This window comes from Notamacropus eugenii, chromosome 1 (assembly GCF_028372415.1).
Source record: "Notamacropus eugenii isolate mMacEug1 chromosome 1, mMacEug1.pri_v2, whole genome shotgun sequence".
Lineage (NCBI taxonomy): Eukaryota > Metazoa > Chordata > Mammalia > Diprotodontia > Macropodidae > Notamacropus > Notamacropus eugenii.
The window spans coordinates 477,230,138-477,245,818 of record NC_092872.1 but is presented as its reverse complement, the minus strand read 5'-3'; the positions used below and the strand labels follow the sequence as shown (position 1 = coordinate 477,245,818).

Genomic DNA, 15,681 nt, shown 5'->3' with positions numbered 1-15,681 from the left:
TGAGTGTCCACAACCTGGCAGAAGTACTCAGGGCACTGGAGTTGCCTACAAGGTATATATATGTTCAGACAGTGGCCAGAGGCCAGGTATGGTAGCCAAAGGTCTGTCCATTTTCTTCTTCCCCTTAAGGGGTCCCTTTGTAAGCTATTCCCATTCTTGAGGAGGGAGTCAGTCTATGGGAAACCATGATGATCCCTGCAAAGCAAAGCACTAAGTGGGTGAAAGAATGAAGCAGTAGGAGTAGGGAATGTGACTCTACCAGTGACTACTGTGAGGGCCAGTTCTCCCTCCCTGCCTTGTCTGCCATCTGCTCCTCTTCTGTCTTGCTCTCGGAGCCCTGGGAGTGCCAAGCTAGATCCTGCATGTGTAGTCTTATGTAGCACCAGACCCAGGTTCTGATGTTGATTCCACTCCTGACTTGCTACTGACATGACTCTGAGCAAATCCCTGGGCTTCTTTGTTCTTCTGTGAAATGGCATTTTTATCCCTACCCTGCCCATTTCCTAGGGTTTCCTCTAGAATCCCATGAGATAATGAATGCAGAATCATACCCTAGACTGAACGGGGCTATGGCATTGTAAAGGGTGATAGTTGTCATTAGGATTGGGGGTGAGCAAAGACATTCTTGGGAAGAGGTGAAAAGGGGCAACTATCCCAAGGAGTTCGAGAGCCAAGTTGGAAGGTCTCATGGGACCTCCCACGAGAAGCTGGAGACAACCCCATTTCTGCCTCATTGACTCTGTCTGTCAGTGGCTGCTGAACCCTTGTCTGTGCTTGGCCTTGTCAATAAGCTCTTAAACATTTTCCATATGCTCACCCTGGTTGCTCCTGTCTACCACATAAGGGTGGGGATATGCCTGGCAGCACTGGGCATGTAGTCATCTGTGCCCCCAAAGAGCAAAGTCAGCTTGTTCCTGAGAAGCCCTTCCCCCAAAGCTGTGCCATTATGACAGATGAGAATTTACCCCACAAAGCAGCTTTCATACACCCCCAAGGATGAGAGGATAAGAAGAGTCCCACATTGGGTCCCCTGGACCAGCCTTGAAGTCCTTGTATGGTATTTATTGGCAGAGTTAGATCGACTTATTGGATGAGGATCAGCTGTTTGGGATGTTTTACCAGGGTGGTATTATACTTGCACTTGAGGGCAGTCTGCTCTAGTCAGCTCCTGAGGCTTGCTTACTGGAGGAACATAGGAGATTAAAAAGCAGACCTCTCAGTTGTATCCTTCCTGGGGCATTGATCTTGCTGCAGCTCTCCAGTTGCAGAAAAGGAATTCTTTTCTATCCAAACCCTAGGAAGACATGCTCTTGGGATGGGGCTGAGGGGAATGATAAGCCAAGGAAATTTGGGACTGATTTATACTCTTCGTGTGGACAACATCTTGATGCCACATGCATGTTGGAAACTGAACCTCTGCTCCCTTCTCTCTGACTTTGGCTGAGATGGTTCTCTTGATGGAGCTCTGGGCTCTCTCCAGCAGTGGCTTGAAGCCCAGAGGGATGACCCTGTGATACATTGCTGATTGTAGCCACCAGTCATAAAAAACCCTGCTCTTCCCACTCCTCCCTTTCTGTGGCCCAAGAATGTGACTAATCAGCTCCCATCTCCTCACTGATGCTCAGCATGCATCCATGTTAGTCCCTCGTGGCTTTGCCTGCCCCCAAATCACTGCTTGGGTGATTAGGAAAGGGGCCTAGGTGCTAAGGAATCTCTCCAAAATCATGTGTCTCACTTCAGAGCCACCTGAGTAGGTGTCCTGGGCATGGAGTGCCAAGAGAATTTGCCAAATAATTAGAATGTTGCTCTCCTTTTGTGACAAGGTAGATTTGCAGGGAAAACTAGGGCATGTGGAAAGTGTTGCTTGTCTGAGGACATTTCCTGAGTCTTGGAGCTAGACTTTAGTCCAGAGTCTTTCCTGATAGAAAAGGTCCTGATTCTACTTGCCTGATATCTGAGATGTAACACAACTCAGCTGACCTCAGTGAAAGATGAACCCCCAAGGCTATACTTCTTCCTAGGAAGAAGGAACCTCATTCAGCTTCAGGGTCTAGATACAACTTGCCTTCCATCCCTGCTCTTGTCTTACATCTCTGGAGCCTAGCACCGTACCTGGTGTGAAGTAGGCACTCAGGGGCTTTCTGATGGACAAATTTTAAAAATGGTTGAACATACATATGCTACCAAACCAACAGCACAGAGAAGGGGCAGTCTGAATGAAAGAACCTGGATCGTGTGTGTGTGTGTGTGTGTGTGTGTGTGTGTGTGTGTGTGTGTGTTGGGGTGGGACGTAGAGTGGATGTACTTTCTGTAAGCATCTCTAGAGAAGGAAGGCCGAGGATACCTAGAAGAAGGTGTGAGGAGGGTGAAGAAGTCTTGTCAGAGCAGCAAAGGGTCATGTGGCAGGTGTCTCAGGACTGTGAACAAATAGGAGTAGGGGGGAAATGGCTTGAGTGGGGATGACTTCGTTTAAAAACAAGTGCTATGCTTCCATTGGGTGCAGAACCATGGGCTTTGCTCTATGAGGATACAGAGTTATTAAAGATGATCCTTGTCCTTCATAATAAGCTTCCAGTGTAGTTGGAGGCCTCCACATAGAGTTGGAAGGGACCTTTTAGACCATTTAGTCTGGCCCATTCATTCTACAGATTGTGAAACTGAGGCTCATAGAGGTTCAGTGACTTGCCCAAGGTCATGCGGCTGGGATTTTCAACCCACATCCTCTGATTTCTACTCCAGTGTTCTTTCCATTGTGCCACATATGGAATTATGCCATTATGCCACATAGCCAATAATGCTATGGCAAGGAATAATTTAAAACAAGTCAAGGGATGGCACAAGGCACAGTAGGATTAAATGGCCAAAGAGTGGCACAATGACCATGAGTCTGTAGGAAGGAGAGATCATAGTGGATTGGAGTAGGCAGGGGAGGCTTCCTATAAGAATTGGTATTTAAGTTGGGTCATAAAAGGTGAAGAGGGACCTGAAAGGGCAAGAAGAGGTGGGAGGATATTCCAGACAGGCGACCCAACAGGGATGTTTTTGGAGAGGGTAACTGGAGAAACTCAAAAATGCTGAGTTAGTTTGGCTGGGAGGGTTATGGTTGGTGGGGTTGGGTGGAAAATTGTATTGGAGGAGGGGAGGGGAAGGAGAAACCAAGGAAGTGGGAAGGAGAGGGCACCCAGGAAACAGCCAGAGGTGCTAAGTATCACAGTAGACATTCTTAAGAGGAGGCAGGTCAAGGAGAATGAGAGGCAGCTATAGAAGGAACTGCTTATCAGCTATCCCTGGAAGTACCGCCAGCACATCCCCTTTCATCTAACCCCGAAGCAGGCTTCCTTTCCTTTAGGTCCCAGGAGCAGCCAGCAAGGGCACGACAGCCTTCTGCCCCTTCCCACCCTGCCCCCACATGGAGAAGGAGCCTCCCCTACCTGCCCCCCGATCCCTGGTGTGAGGGTATGTGCCCTTGGACTACATCGTGGAAGCCAGCACCATGCAGTCCATGGGCATATACACTTGCCTCAAGGTTTATGTCAACGTGGAGCACCCAGGACCAACGCTGGAGGAGCAGGAGGAGGAGGAGGAGGAGGAGGAAGGCAGCCAAGATGGGATGGAGACAAGTCTGCTTCCTGCGGATGACCCATTTGATTTTTTGTTTGCTCTGTCCATAGGGGTATATTGGTCTCCCAGGGCTCTTTGGCCTGCCAGGACTTGATGGAGAAAGGGTGAGTATCCTTCTGGGCATCCTAATGTCCCTTCTCTTTAGCCTAAATGCCTAGGGCACAGATAACCCTGGGGATTAAGTAAAGCAGCTCATAACAGAGCTGGGGATGAACAGGGAAAGGATGAGAGACAGCACTCGACCTCCATGGGTTGTTCTTAATGAAGAGTTGGTAGGGCAGTGGAGGCTACTTGGACCTGCTCCCTATCAACCAGGACCAAAATCTGGAGAAACTGACACAGCCAAGGGAATGAACTAGAACAGTAGCATCCAGGAATATTAGAACTGGAAGTGACCTCCGGACATAGACTATTAACAATAATAATAGCTAGCGTTTATACAGTGCCTACTGTGTACCTGGTTTTATAAATATTATAAGTATTCTCATTTGATCCTCATAATAATCCTGGGAGGTAGGATTATTATTGTCCTCATTTTACAGTTACGGTTGGGGAAACTGAGGCTGACAGGGTTATAGTGATTTGCCCAGGTTCATACAGCTAGTTAAGTGTCTGAGGTTGTATTTGAACTCAGGTCCATCTTGACTCTAGGCTTAGTGTTCTATCCATTACACCACCTACCTGTCTCTATCTAATGTCTATTATGATTCACGTATGTGGGCTGGTAGGTATATATAAGGACCAAGAGGAAAGAGACCTTAGAATATAGAATATCAGGAACCAGAATTATCGGAGCTGGAAAATGATCTTTTAGACCAAGTTCAAGTCTTTTAATTTACATGATAAGAAACTGAGGCCCAAAGGGATGAAGTTAATTGCCCAAATAGCAAGATCCACTACTAGAATTGCTCTCTCCTATTACTAGTGACCTCGGCTACATTGCCTCAGTTTCTCAAACTAACCCCAAAGGATTATTTTGAACCTACCTTTGACTAGGAACAGACACACAGGAACTCACACTGGACACAAAGTCAGCTGGGTACCATCCTAGTTCCTGTTTGTATGGTACCACAGAAACCTGGGCCTCGAGGGAAAGTCAGAGCATCGTGGCAGGATTCTTTGAGCTTCAGATAACTCTCGTTCCTTTTAAGTGATTCCTATCCTGACATTAATTTTGTTTTTTTTTTTGTCCTGACAGGGACCTCCTGGAGTTCACGGCAAGAGGGGCAAGATGGGTAGGCCGGTAAAGTTTTTCCTTGTCTATTATGCAGATTTTGTTGAATGAAATCAAACCATACCACGATCTAGTTGTTTTTGCCTGACTTGGCAAGGTAGCATTTGGGGGTATTTCCCATTATTCTCTTTGGAGAGTTTTGATTTCTGGTCTACTCTGGCTTTTTTCCCAGCCTGTTTATGTGTGTGTGTATGTATGTATGTATGTATGTATGTATGTATGTATGTATGTATGTATGTATATATGTTGGTGGGGGGACAAATGGGGAAGGGAATGCTGTCTCTGTGTAGGTGTGTACACATGTGCCTCTCTTTTCCTAATTCTGTGTTTTTTCTACCTGTTTGCCTAGATGTTTTTCCTGATATACCGTGCTCACTGTATGTCTTCTATAATTCTACATGTGATTGCCTTTTTCTTGGTCATATTACCCTAGATTGCCAGTCCTCTTCCCTGGGAAGGGGAGGAAAAAGCAAAGACTTGACTAGACATGTGCTAGTAGGGTGACTACTTTGGACACCTTATCAGAAAGCACCTCTCACTAGCTCACTGAGCTGGGGATTCAGTCTAAGCCAATAAGCATTAATCACCTGCTATGTGCAAGACACTAGGCTAGGCACTTAGGGATGCAAGGACAAAAAGTGAAAAGCAGTCTGCTCTCGAGTTTCTATTCTATTGGGGTCTATTCACTGAATGGGCATTACCTCACTTTAAGTGAGTACCTGAATAGGCCAAGGTCTCCCAGTGCATCCTGGGTCATCTCCAGTCATCCTGATGAATATCTGGTCACTGGATTCATATGGCTCTGCAGGAGAAGTGAGGCTGGTGACCGGCACAGCCCTCCCTCACTCAAAAGAGAGTCAAGTGAAAGTCATGTCATTTCTCTGACGTCATGGTCCTCTTCGAAAATGAAGGATGAGCACAACAACAGTAACCTATTGGGGGCTAAAATATGGAAGCAGAAAGTAAGTACGAGACAAAGGATAGAGGGGATAAGGGGGATTCCGAAAAGGTTTTCCATGTGGGATGGTATCTGAGCTGAGCCCCAAAGGGAGTTAATTGATCCCAAGTCAACATTTATCAAGTGCCTATGATGTACCAAACACTGTGTGAAATGCTGGGCATACAAAAAGAAGCAACAGAAGGTCCCTGCCCTCAAGGGGCTTCCAATCTAATGGGGGAGACAACAAGCAAACAAATATGCACAAAGCAACCTCTGTACAGGAAAAGAGGGAATAATTAAAAGAGGGAAAGCCATGGAATTGAGAGGGGTTAGGACAGACATCCTGTAAAAGTGGGATTTTAGTTGGAGGTCAGTAGTCAGAGCAGAAGAGGGAGAGTGGTCCAGATAGCCAGAGAAAGTGCCTGGAGCTGAGACATAGAATGTTTGCTTTGTTTTGTTTGTTTGTGGAGCAGCCAGGGCCCAGTGTTGCTGAATTGATGAGTATGTGTTGGGAATAAGGTATAAGAAGACTGGAAAGGCAGAAGGGTGGTAGGTAGGAAGGGCTTTGAATACTGAGTGGAGCATTTTGTATTTGCTGCTGGAGGCAATGGTGAGCCACTGGCTGGGGCTTTTAAGAAGGGAAAGGGAGGGGAGAATTCATTCCAGGCATGAAGGATGGTCTGTGAAAAGTCTTGTCAATGGGGAATGGAATGTAGAGTTCAGGGAATAGCAAATAGGCCAGTTTGATTGGAACATAGGGTATATGAAGGGAAATAAAATGAAACATCTGACAGGGTTGACAAGAGCCAGCTACAAAGGGCTTTAAATGCCACATTAAGGAGTTTGTATTTTATCTTAGATGCAACAGAGAACCATTGAAGCTTCTGCCATAGTCTGGTAGAAGAAGAAGCTCATTCATTTCTTCTTAATTTGGTTCTGTAATCTTGAGCAGCTAGATCAAATGAGAAGGTTGGGGTTTTTCTGCTTTGGGAAACTTAGCATGGATTGGATGTTCATAGTTCTGCTTTTGGTGATGGCAATAGAAATAGATGCTTCTTAAAATTATAGACTATAATGAATTTATCTAATTAAGTTGGGAGGAGCTTAAGAGATCATCTACTTCAGGGGTGGGAAACCTACAACCTCGAGGCTACATGTGGCCCTCTAAGTCCTTGGGTGAGGCCTTTCACTGAGTCCAAGTTTTACAGAACAAATCCCTTTATTAAGAGGATTTGTTTTGTGAAATTTGGATTCAGTCAAAGGGCTGCACTTGAGGACCCAGAGGGCCATGTGTGGCCTTGAGGCCACAGGTTCCCCACCCATGTCCCAATATCCTCATTTTCCAGATGGGTAAATTGAGGCCAGAGAAAGGAAGTGACTTGCTTAATATCACATAAGTATTAAACGGTAAAACTGGGATCAAAACCCAGATCTGATCTTCAGGTACAAAGAGGTATGGGAAGTGATCCTTACCTTCAAAGAATTTGCTTAAAATCTAGGCACTCGGTGGTTCTGTGAACTCGTTTCTTTCCAATAATGATTTGGAGGGGAATATTAGTGTTTACAGAAGCTTCTCATCTCCTACATGACTGTCTGGGTTACTGGAGAACCTCTTTTTGCTGACTCTGTGCTTGTATGTCCTTGGGCCAGTGACTTACCTCTTCAGTGTCTCAGTTTCTTCAGCAGTGAAATGGACTAGATGATCTTTGAGGTCCCTGTCTGCCCTGACATTCTGCAAATCACTAACCAGATTCCAATAAACAAGGAAACTTCAGTTAGATATGTTGTCTGTACTTGAAGTTTCTTAGGAAGGGATGTATTCTCATACTCAGGATATGGCCTTCTCAGTGCATTCCAGCTGTTCCTCTCTTTTTCTTATCACTGTTTGGGATATTTTTTTCCCAGCCATAATTTACATTTGCTGCTGAGATCTCTCCCTGGAATGTGAAAACATTCAGAGCCTTATCCATCCTTCCTTTTCCCTACCTTTAACACCCCTCCCCACAAAAGCAGGAACATTCCAAACTGGTGGTCCTCTGTAATTGGATGGCCAGCTGTCTTGTCCAGTCTCCCTCCCATGTAAGGACTCTGACTCTCATATTCTTATAGATTCCAAGATACAGGACTTTGACTTTAAAATGTTGGAAGAGAGAGGAAGAAAGTTCTTCTAAACTCACAGAACCCAGTTTTTGTCCATTTCCTCCACAACCCCAAGTGTGTTATTTTGCATACTCTTTGGGAAATTTTCACCCACTTTGAAACCATTGAACTAGAAAACTGTTCTTAGTAAGCCAGTCAATAAGTATTGGCTGGTAGGCACAGAGCTAAGCACTGGAGATATAAAGAAAGGCAAAAGCCTGTCCCTCCATGCAAGCTATGTACAGAATAACTGAAAATAATCAACAGGTGAAAATCAATTGGTTGATCAATTAATAAACTTTTATTTAAATATATATATCCATGTCTTTCTATACTATAGGATTCTATGATTTTTCTAGCTCTCTGGTTACCCCAACTCTTACCCCGACCCCATCCTAGCCCACAAATTTGCATTTAATAGCACTTATGAAGTGTCTGCTCAATTTCTTATACCGTGCTAAGGGCTGGATTTGAATTTTGTTTGAGTAAAGGGAGGACTCTTGGGAAGACCTCAGTCCCATTGGTAAGGGAGAGGCAAAGTGGGACACCAGAGAGAGCCTGGGACTGAGAGGACAAGAGCAGCCACCCCAAAAGTGCAGCTCACTCATCATGTGACATCAGGCAAGTCACTCTGTTGAGCTGGATTTCAGTTTCTCCATCTGTAAAATGAGATAATTGATCCAAGTGGTCTTCAAGATCTCTTTCAGTTCTGAGATTCTCTGAGTCTATGACTCTGGGGGAGATTGATTGCTATTGGCAGGGCTCTGGTGCTCTCCCCATTCTTCAGCACTGACCACAGCTCTGCTGTAGGCAGAGAACAAGCCTCTGGCTTCCAGTTACTGGAATGGACCTGCATTTTCCACATTTGACCACAGTTATGCCTGCCTGACTCCCATAGAAGTGCTGACATTGGGATTCCAAGGAACTGGGAAGAAGGAAAACTTTTTCCACATAGGATGTTGTATGTTTCAATTCTGTTGACACAGGGAGGGTAAGTTCCTCTTTCTGGATAAGAGGGAGTAGTTTCCCAGCTCTAGGGATGGTCAGTTCTGTTGATTTTTCCCTCTCCATCCCTTGGTCCATTCTAGTCAGCACCCCTCCATCCTCTACTCTCCCACTCAGAAGGGAACTAAAGTTTCTGCTTTCACCTTAGAATGGGAAGAAATCTCCAAGTCTGACATGAGACTGGAGAAAGCCATACTATTGATGATAATTAGTATAATGCCTTAAACATAGTATACAGCAAGGGGATGTTTATTGCTGGAAATGGCTGCCAGCTGTAGTGGGAAGAGCATTAGATTGTGGGTTCAGAGAACAGGGATCTAGTTCTAGCCCTTTAACCTTGGGCAAAATGTTTATTGGAATCACTTTCTTTACCTGGGCTACAGTTTTCTTATCTGTAGGATGGGAAGGTTGGACTAGATGGTCTTGCAATATCCTGCCAGTCCTATTAAAGACTCTTTCAGCTGTGATGTCCTATGTCTCAATATGGTAAGACTCTTTCTAACTGAGATTCTGGGAGAGGCAGACTGATAGAGTGGAGAGAGGATGACCCTTGGAGTCAGAGAACCTGAGTTCACATCCCACCACTGATGTTGTGTGACCTTGGACAAGTCATCTTTCTATGCCCTCGGTTCCCATCGATAAAATGAAGGGTTGGACTCAGTTGGTCTCTAAGGGTCTCCCTCTAAATCAATAATCCTACAATCCTGTGATGATAATTTGTTTGCAGTAAGAGTCAAAGGAAATGAAGCAAGCTTATTTTGAAGAGTAGAGAGAATGGGATGGGATTAAATTTGGAGGGTTCTGGACTAGAGCACCTGCACAGAAGAATTGTCTTCCTAGCACCTTTCATTGCTTCATCTCTTTCTGTCTCTGGGCTCCCAGCCTCTTTTTTAAAATTCATCGAGAGCTGCAGCTAGCCCTATAAGGGTTTAAGTAACCAGCCAGATAATTCTGGCTGATAAGACTTTGTGAATGAGCAAGAGGGTTTGGGGACCAAAATAGTCCATCTGGGTGTCCTTGGCATAGAGCTAACCAGAAAGTCAGCATGAACCCAGCTCTACTCTTGCCTTCGAAGCAATTGGATGGCTGCCAGGTGTACAGAATCCAGCGATTATGTATGGGGGACGAGGGGTGTTCAAATTGGCTGCAGAAAGCTAGACACTCGCTCACCCCACTGTCAGCATCCCTGTGATGCATCTGGCATAGGGATCCCTCTTATCTAAAGTGCCTAGGGCCATGAATCACCACTGAGGACTGTGAAAATAAACTTTATTGTTCCCCCAAAAATCAGCTTGAATAGCCAACAAATCTATTTTGTCTGCCTCTGACATGATTTAATGTTTTTCATATGATTTCATATCTGTAGATTCCAAAATGAGGGGATCAGAATGGCCCCTGGTATGACTTTGTCAGCCTTCTTGCATCCTCTGTGAAATTCATGTCCTTCAGACTGCAGCAGGCCAGAAAGAGAGCCTTGTACGGTCATTAAGTCCATCCCCCTGTGGTAGACTATGAAGTCAGTAGGGAATAAAGGAGAAAGGGTTGTCATTTAAGAGAAAATTATTTTTCTCCTTAAAGTTTGAATTTTGGAATTTTTTGTTACTTAGGAATGAGTGGACTAGCCTAGGAGTTTGGGACTCATTTAGTTCCCTTCTGAAGTTGGCAATTAATCTTTTCTCCAGGAACATTCTTACTGATGAATAACCTCCTACCTCCACCCTTCTGCATACTTGTACTAATCAGTCTTTTCTAGGTTTGGGGTATTTGTTTTATTTAGGAGGCATTCACATCAAACAGTTTCATTTACCATGAGTATGATTTATCATCCTTCCCACTAAGGCCATGTCATAATTCCCTGGGAGCCAAGGAACTTGTAAGGAGGTAGGATCGAACAATTACTTCCCACTTTCCCCCTCTATGGAACAGTTCCAGAATCTGAATCACATAATCATAGAATGTCAGCTCTGGAAAGAACTTTAGAATATAGAAGACAGAATGCAGAATGTCAGAGCTTAGTGGAGCCTTAGGATATAGTGTCAGAGTTGGAAAGGACCTTTGAACGCAGAATATTAAAATTGGAAGGAATCCTAGATGATAGAACATTATAGCTAAAAGAGAATTTCAAAGATCATCTCTTCTGCTTCATTTTGCATAGTTTCCTCAAATGAAGTATAAGGAAATGAATGAACTTGACTTCAAGGTCATCCAGTGGTTAGTGGCAGACCAGGAATTAGAAAAGAAGAGATAACTGCAGCCTTATAAGGTTGAGAGACTTTCTCAGGGTCACACAGGTAGTAAGTCATAGGGCTGGAAACAGACCTGGGTTTCTTTCATATTAGGGTGCTGCTCTTTCTATGCCATTAATCAGCACCAAAGTGGCAGTAGGGAATCATGGATTACAGGTTGTATCTACATTTTTTTAGCAGAGCCTTTTGGAGATAGTACCTAACCCAAAGGAGCACAGGGATTTCACAGGGATTTCAAGCTAGTAGGAAAGATATTTGGTATCTTCAGGTAGGTATTCTGAAATCACACCCCATCACGAAAGGTAGACTTTGCTTCTCAGACACCTGGAGAGAAGGGCCAAGTGACTGTCTGGAAGCTATGTGACTCCAGCCTAAGAGCTAAAAAGTTTTCTCTCTGTCCCCTGATTAAAAAGGCTTATCACTGACCTCTTTAAAAGCTAAGGGGAAAATTGAATTCTTCTTTCCTCAGACCATGTCAAGCCACCACGGGAAGAACTGGCTTCCCAAATGATTGTCTTTTCTGTTAAAAAAAGAAAAAGAAAAGAACAAGGAAAAAAAAAGAAATGTGTTATGGTTTTTTAATGAGGGATCCAGGTTTGTGGTTTAAAAATAAAAACAAAAACAAACTTGGCTTGGGAGCCTGACAAGATTCTGAAAAGACTTCTCTGTCTTTGTAACTTTGCAGATGGGAAGAAGCAGGGGACTTTGTGAGGCCTGATGTCCCTTTATCCTACTGAGCAAGCAAATGTCCCCTTGACCTGGAATCTCATTTGCTAGCTCTAGTTTTTTGGTAGCAAAATTGTCTCAGGCCATGGAAAATGAGATTCCTGGGAAGAGTTTACCATGGAGCCTGGTGGACATGGAACTAGGAGTTTGCTCTAAGCACTCACATATTCCACCATAGCTTCAGCTTGTGCAGGCTAATAAGCAAAATAACTACACTTATCCAGTTATTTATGGCATCAAGTCAGGAAATCTGGGTTTTTAGTCCCATCTCCTCTCCTATCTAGATTTTGAGTCACCTTTCCTTTCTATAGGCCTCCTTTTCCTCATTTGTAAAATATTACCATGTTAGCTCTCCTGTTTCTTCCTGCACTGATGTTCTGTGTCTGACCGTCCATGTTCTTCTATTCCTTCCAGCTCAAACATTCTCTAATTCTAGAAATAAGACTTCTTTTTGAAGTCACGTTTTCTTAATGAATATAAAATACTGGTCTTGGAGTCAATTTTCTCTTTTGGGCTGTGGGAGTTGTGGCAACTTGTTTGTTCCTTTGTAAAAACGTGGAAGGTTTCAGTGATAGGTAAGCCCTTTAAGGACAGGGAGTTGTGTTTTGGGCTCTGTATCTGCTGCATCCAGCAGAGTGTATGGCCTTCAGTAGATTCTTATTAAATCTTATTGGTATTTGATTGATTGACTCATGACATCCAGCCGTAACCTCCAGTCTAGAGAACTAAGCTGATCATAATGTCAGCAAATGGTAAATATTTATTGCTTGTAGATTGAATCATTTTTTTTATTCAACAAATTTTGTTAAATACCTTCTGTGTGAAAGTCCTATGCTAAGCAATGTAGAGGATGTAGAATGAATAAGGCATGATCCCTTCCCTCAAGGAGCTTACAATATAGTGGCAAAGATAAGAAACCTACAAATATTTAAGAAGTACCTACTGTATATAGTTCCATTGTAGGAAAAGCAGAGATAAGACATGATCTTTGTCCTCCATTATAGTCTATCATTATATGTATATAAACATATGAATACAATATAAAACAGAACATGATAAATGCCATGTGAGTGACACAAGCTAAAAAAGAGATACAGAATCTGATTTCTTTTTTTAAAGTAAGTTTTATTGACATTTTCTGTTTCTTATATCACCCATAGTATCCCATGTATTCTTCTCCTTGCCCCTCCCAGACAGACATCCCATATGAAAAATGATATATTTTTAGAGAGGAAAAAAATCAGCACAGCTGATCAATAAATTGAAAAAGTCTGAAAGTATGTGCTAAGCATAATATCTGTGTACCTCCCACCTCCATGAAGGGGTAGGTTGGGAGTATCTTCTTATAGCTCTTCCTTCAAATGTTACTTGATATTTATAATTTTGTCACATTTACTTTTGATTTTTCATGTGCTGTTTTTATTTCCATTTTTATATTATTATAGTCACAGTGTGTATTGTTTTCTTAGCTATTCTTAGTTTACTCTGCATCAGTTCACATAGATTTTCCTACACTTCTCTCTATTTGTTATATCATCATTTCTTACAACACTGTAATATTCCATTAAATTCATGTACCATAATTTGTTTAATTATTCCTCAACTCATGGCTACATATTTGGTTTCCAATTTTGAACTACCACAAAAAAAATACTGCTTTAAAAATTTTGGAGCATTGTGGGACCTTTTTCTTTTCAGTGGCTTCCTTGGGATTTAAGCCCAGTAATGGAGTCTCTCATTCAAACTGACATTTTAGTCAGCTTATTTGCATAATTTCAAATTGCTTTCCCAAATGGATTGTGCCACTTTGTAGCTCCACCAACAAGGTATCAGTGTGTTTATCTCCCCACAGTCCTTCTAACATTCACTGGGGCAAGTTGTTGTCATTTTTGCCGATTTGCAGGATGTGAGATAAAATCTCAGCATTGTTTTGGTTTGCATTTTTCTTATTATTTGTGATTTGGAGCATTTTTTCCTGTGGTTGTGAATACTTTGCAGTTCTTTTCTTGAGAACTGCTTGTTCATATCTTTTGCCTATACTGCAGAATGGCATATATATACATACACATACATAATATACATATGCATACACATACATATCTACATACTATAGTGTGTGAGTGTATAGTTCCTCTATCTTTGGATATTGGATACCAAATCTTTGTCAGAGAAATTTGATACAAAGATTTCCACCCCTCCATTTTACCATTTCCCTTCTTAATCCTAGATGTATCAGTGCTGTCTGCGTAGTAACTGTTCAGTTTAAAGTAACCAGTTATCTATTTTATCTCTTGCAAATGCCTCTATTTCTTGGTTGGTTAAGAATACATCTCCTCTCCATAGCTGTGAAAGGTATATGATGTATTTCTCTTTTAATTCTTTTAGAGTATGATTTTTAATATTAAGACCATGTATCTATACAGAATGTATATGGTATGTAGTGTAAGGTGTTGGTGTAAGCCTAATTTCCGTCAGAAAGCTTTCCAGTTTTCCCAGCAGTTTTTATGAAATATGGAGTTTTGCTCTGAGGTACATTCTGTTTTCCACTTTACCAAGCAATGGGTTGTTGAGTTTTGTTGCTTTTGAATTTCCCTTGTCTAGTCTGTTCTATTGATCTGTCTGTTCTTTAACTAATACCAGATGGTGTTGATGCCTGCTGCTTTAGAGTTGGAGGTCTGAAAGTGCTATTTCCCCTTCATTCTTACTTCTCTTCACCATTTCCCTTGATAATCTGGATTTTTTTATTTTTCTAAATAAATATTTTTTATCAGTTTCTATAAAGTATCTCCTTGGTAGTTTGACTGATGTAGCATAAAACGTAAATTAATTTTGGTAGTATTATCATGTTTATTGTATCACATGTTTATTATATCATATATATATATATGATATAGAGCTGGGAACTCTGAATATTCCTCCAACTATTTAGTTTGTTCTTTGTTTCTTTAAGAAGTGCTTTGTAACTGAATCTGCATGTCTTTCGTGTGCTTTGGGTGGTTGATCCCTTGATATTTTATGCATTTTGTAATTATTTAGGAGGGGATTTCCCTTTCTATCACTGCTGCTTGTGTTTTGTTATATAAAACGCTATTGACTTTTGAGGATTTCTTTTGTAGCTTGTAACTTGCTGAAGTTGGTAATTGTATTAATTAATATCTTTGTGGATTGTCAGGGGTTTTCCAGGTAAACCATCATATCATCAGCAAATAAGGGATAACTTTATCTCTTCTTTACCTATTGTTAGCATTTCCAGAACAATGTCAAATAGTAGTAGAAAGAGTGGGCATCCTTGCTTCACTTCTGTATTTTTTGAACGAGGTCCTAGTGTATCCCCATCGCATATGATGCTTGCTTTTAGTTTCAGATAGATGCTTTTTATGAAACTGAAAAATAGCTTATTTCTAACTGAAATGGGAAGGGGAGGTGGCACTACAGAGGAGGGGGCATTTGATCTGGGTATTGAAGGACAGGTAGGATTTCAGTAGGCAAGGATTTAGGGGGAGAGCATTCCAGCATTCCAGAGCATACCATTAAACAGGACATGTTTTAAAAAAAAAACAAAAACCTGATAATTCAGTGTGAGTGAAGGATAGTGAGAAATAAAGGCCTTGAATGCCAGACTAAGACTTTTTCTTATAGATAGTGGAGAACGAAGCATTAGATATTTTGAGCAAGGGAGTGAAATGGTTAGAAATAGACATCAAGATGATTAATCTGGCAGTGATGTGTAAGTTAGATAGGAGGGAAAGAGACTGGGAAACAGAGATCCT

General features: G+C 42.3%; 1 protein-coding gene across 3 annotated transcripts in view; it reads left to right on the top strand.

Annotated features, from left to right (window-relative positions):
• Window positions 1-15,681, top strand: part of COL27A1 (collagen type XXVII alpha 1 chain) — a 242,942-nt gene that overhangs the window by 79,819 nt on the left and 147,442 nt on the right. For all 3 annotated transcript variants that reach the window (XM_072632427.1, XM_072632426.1, XM_072632425.1), the window contains exons 11-12: window positions 3,672-3,725; window positions 4,820-4,864. In XM_072632427.1, the coding sequence (XP_072488528.1) occupies window positions 3,672-3,725; window positions 4,820-4,864 (99 nt within the window). The remainder of the gene's footprint in view (window positions 1-3,671; window positions 3,726-4,819; window positions 4,865-15,681) is intronic.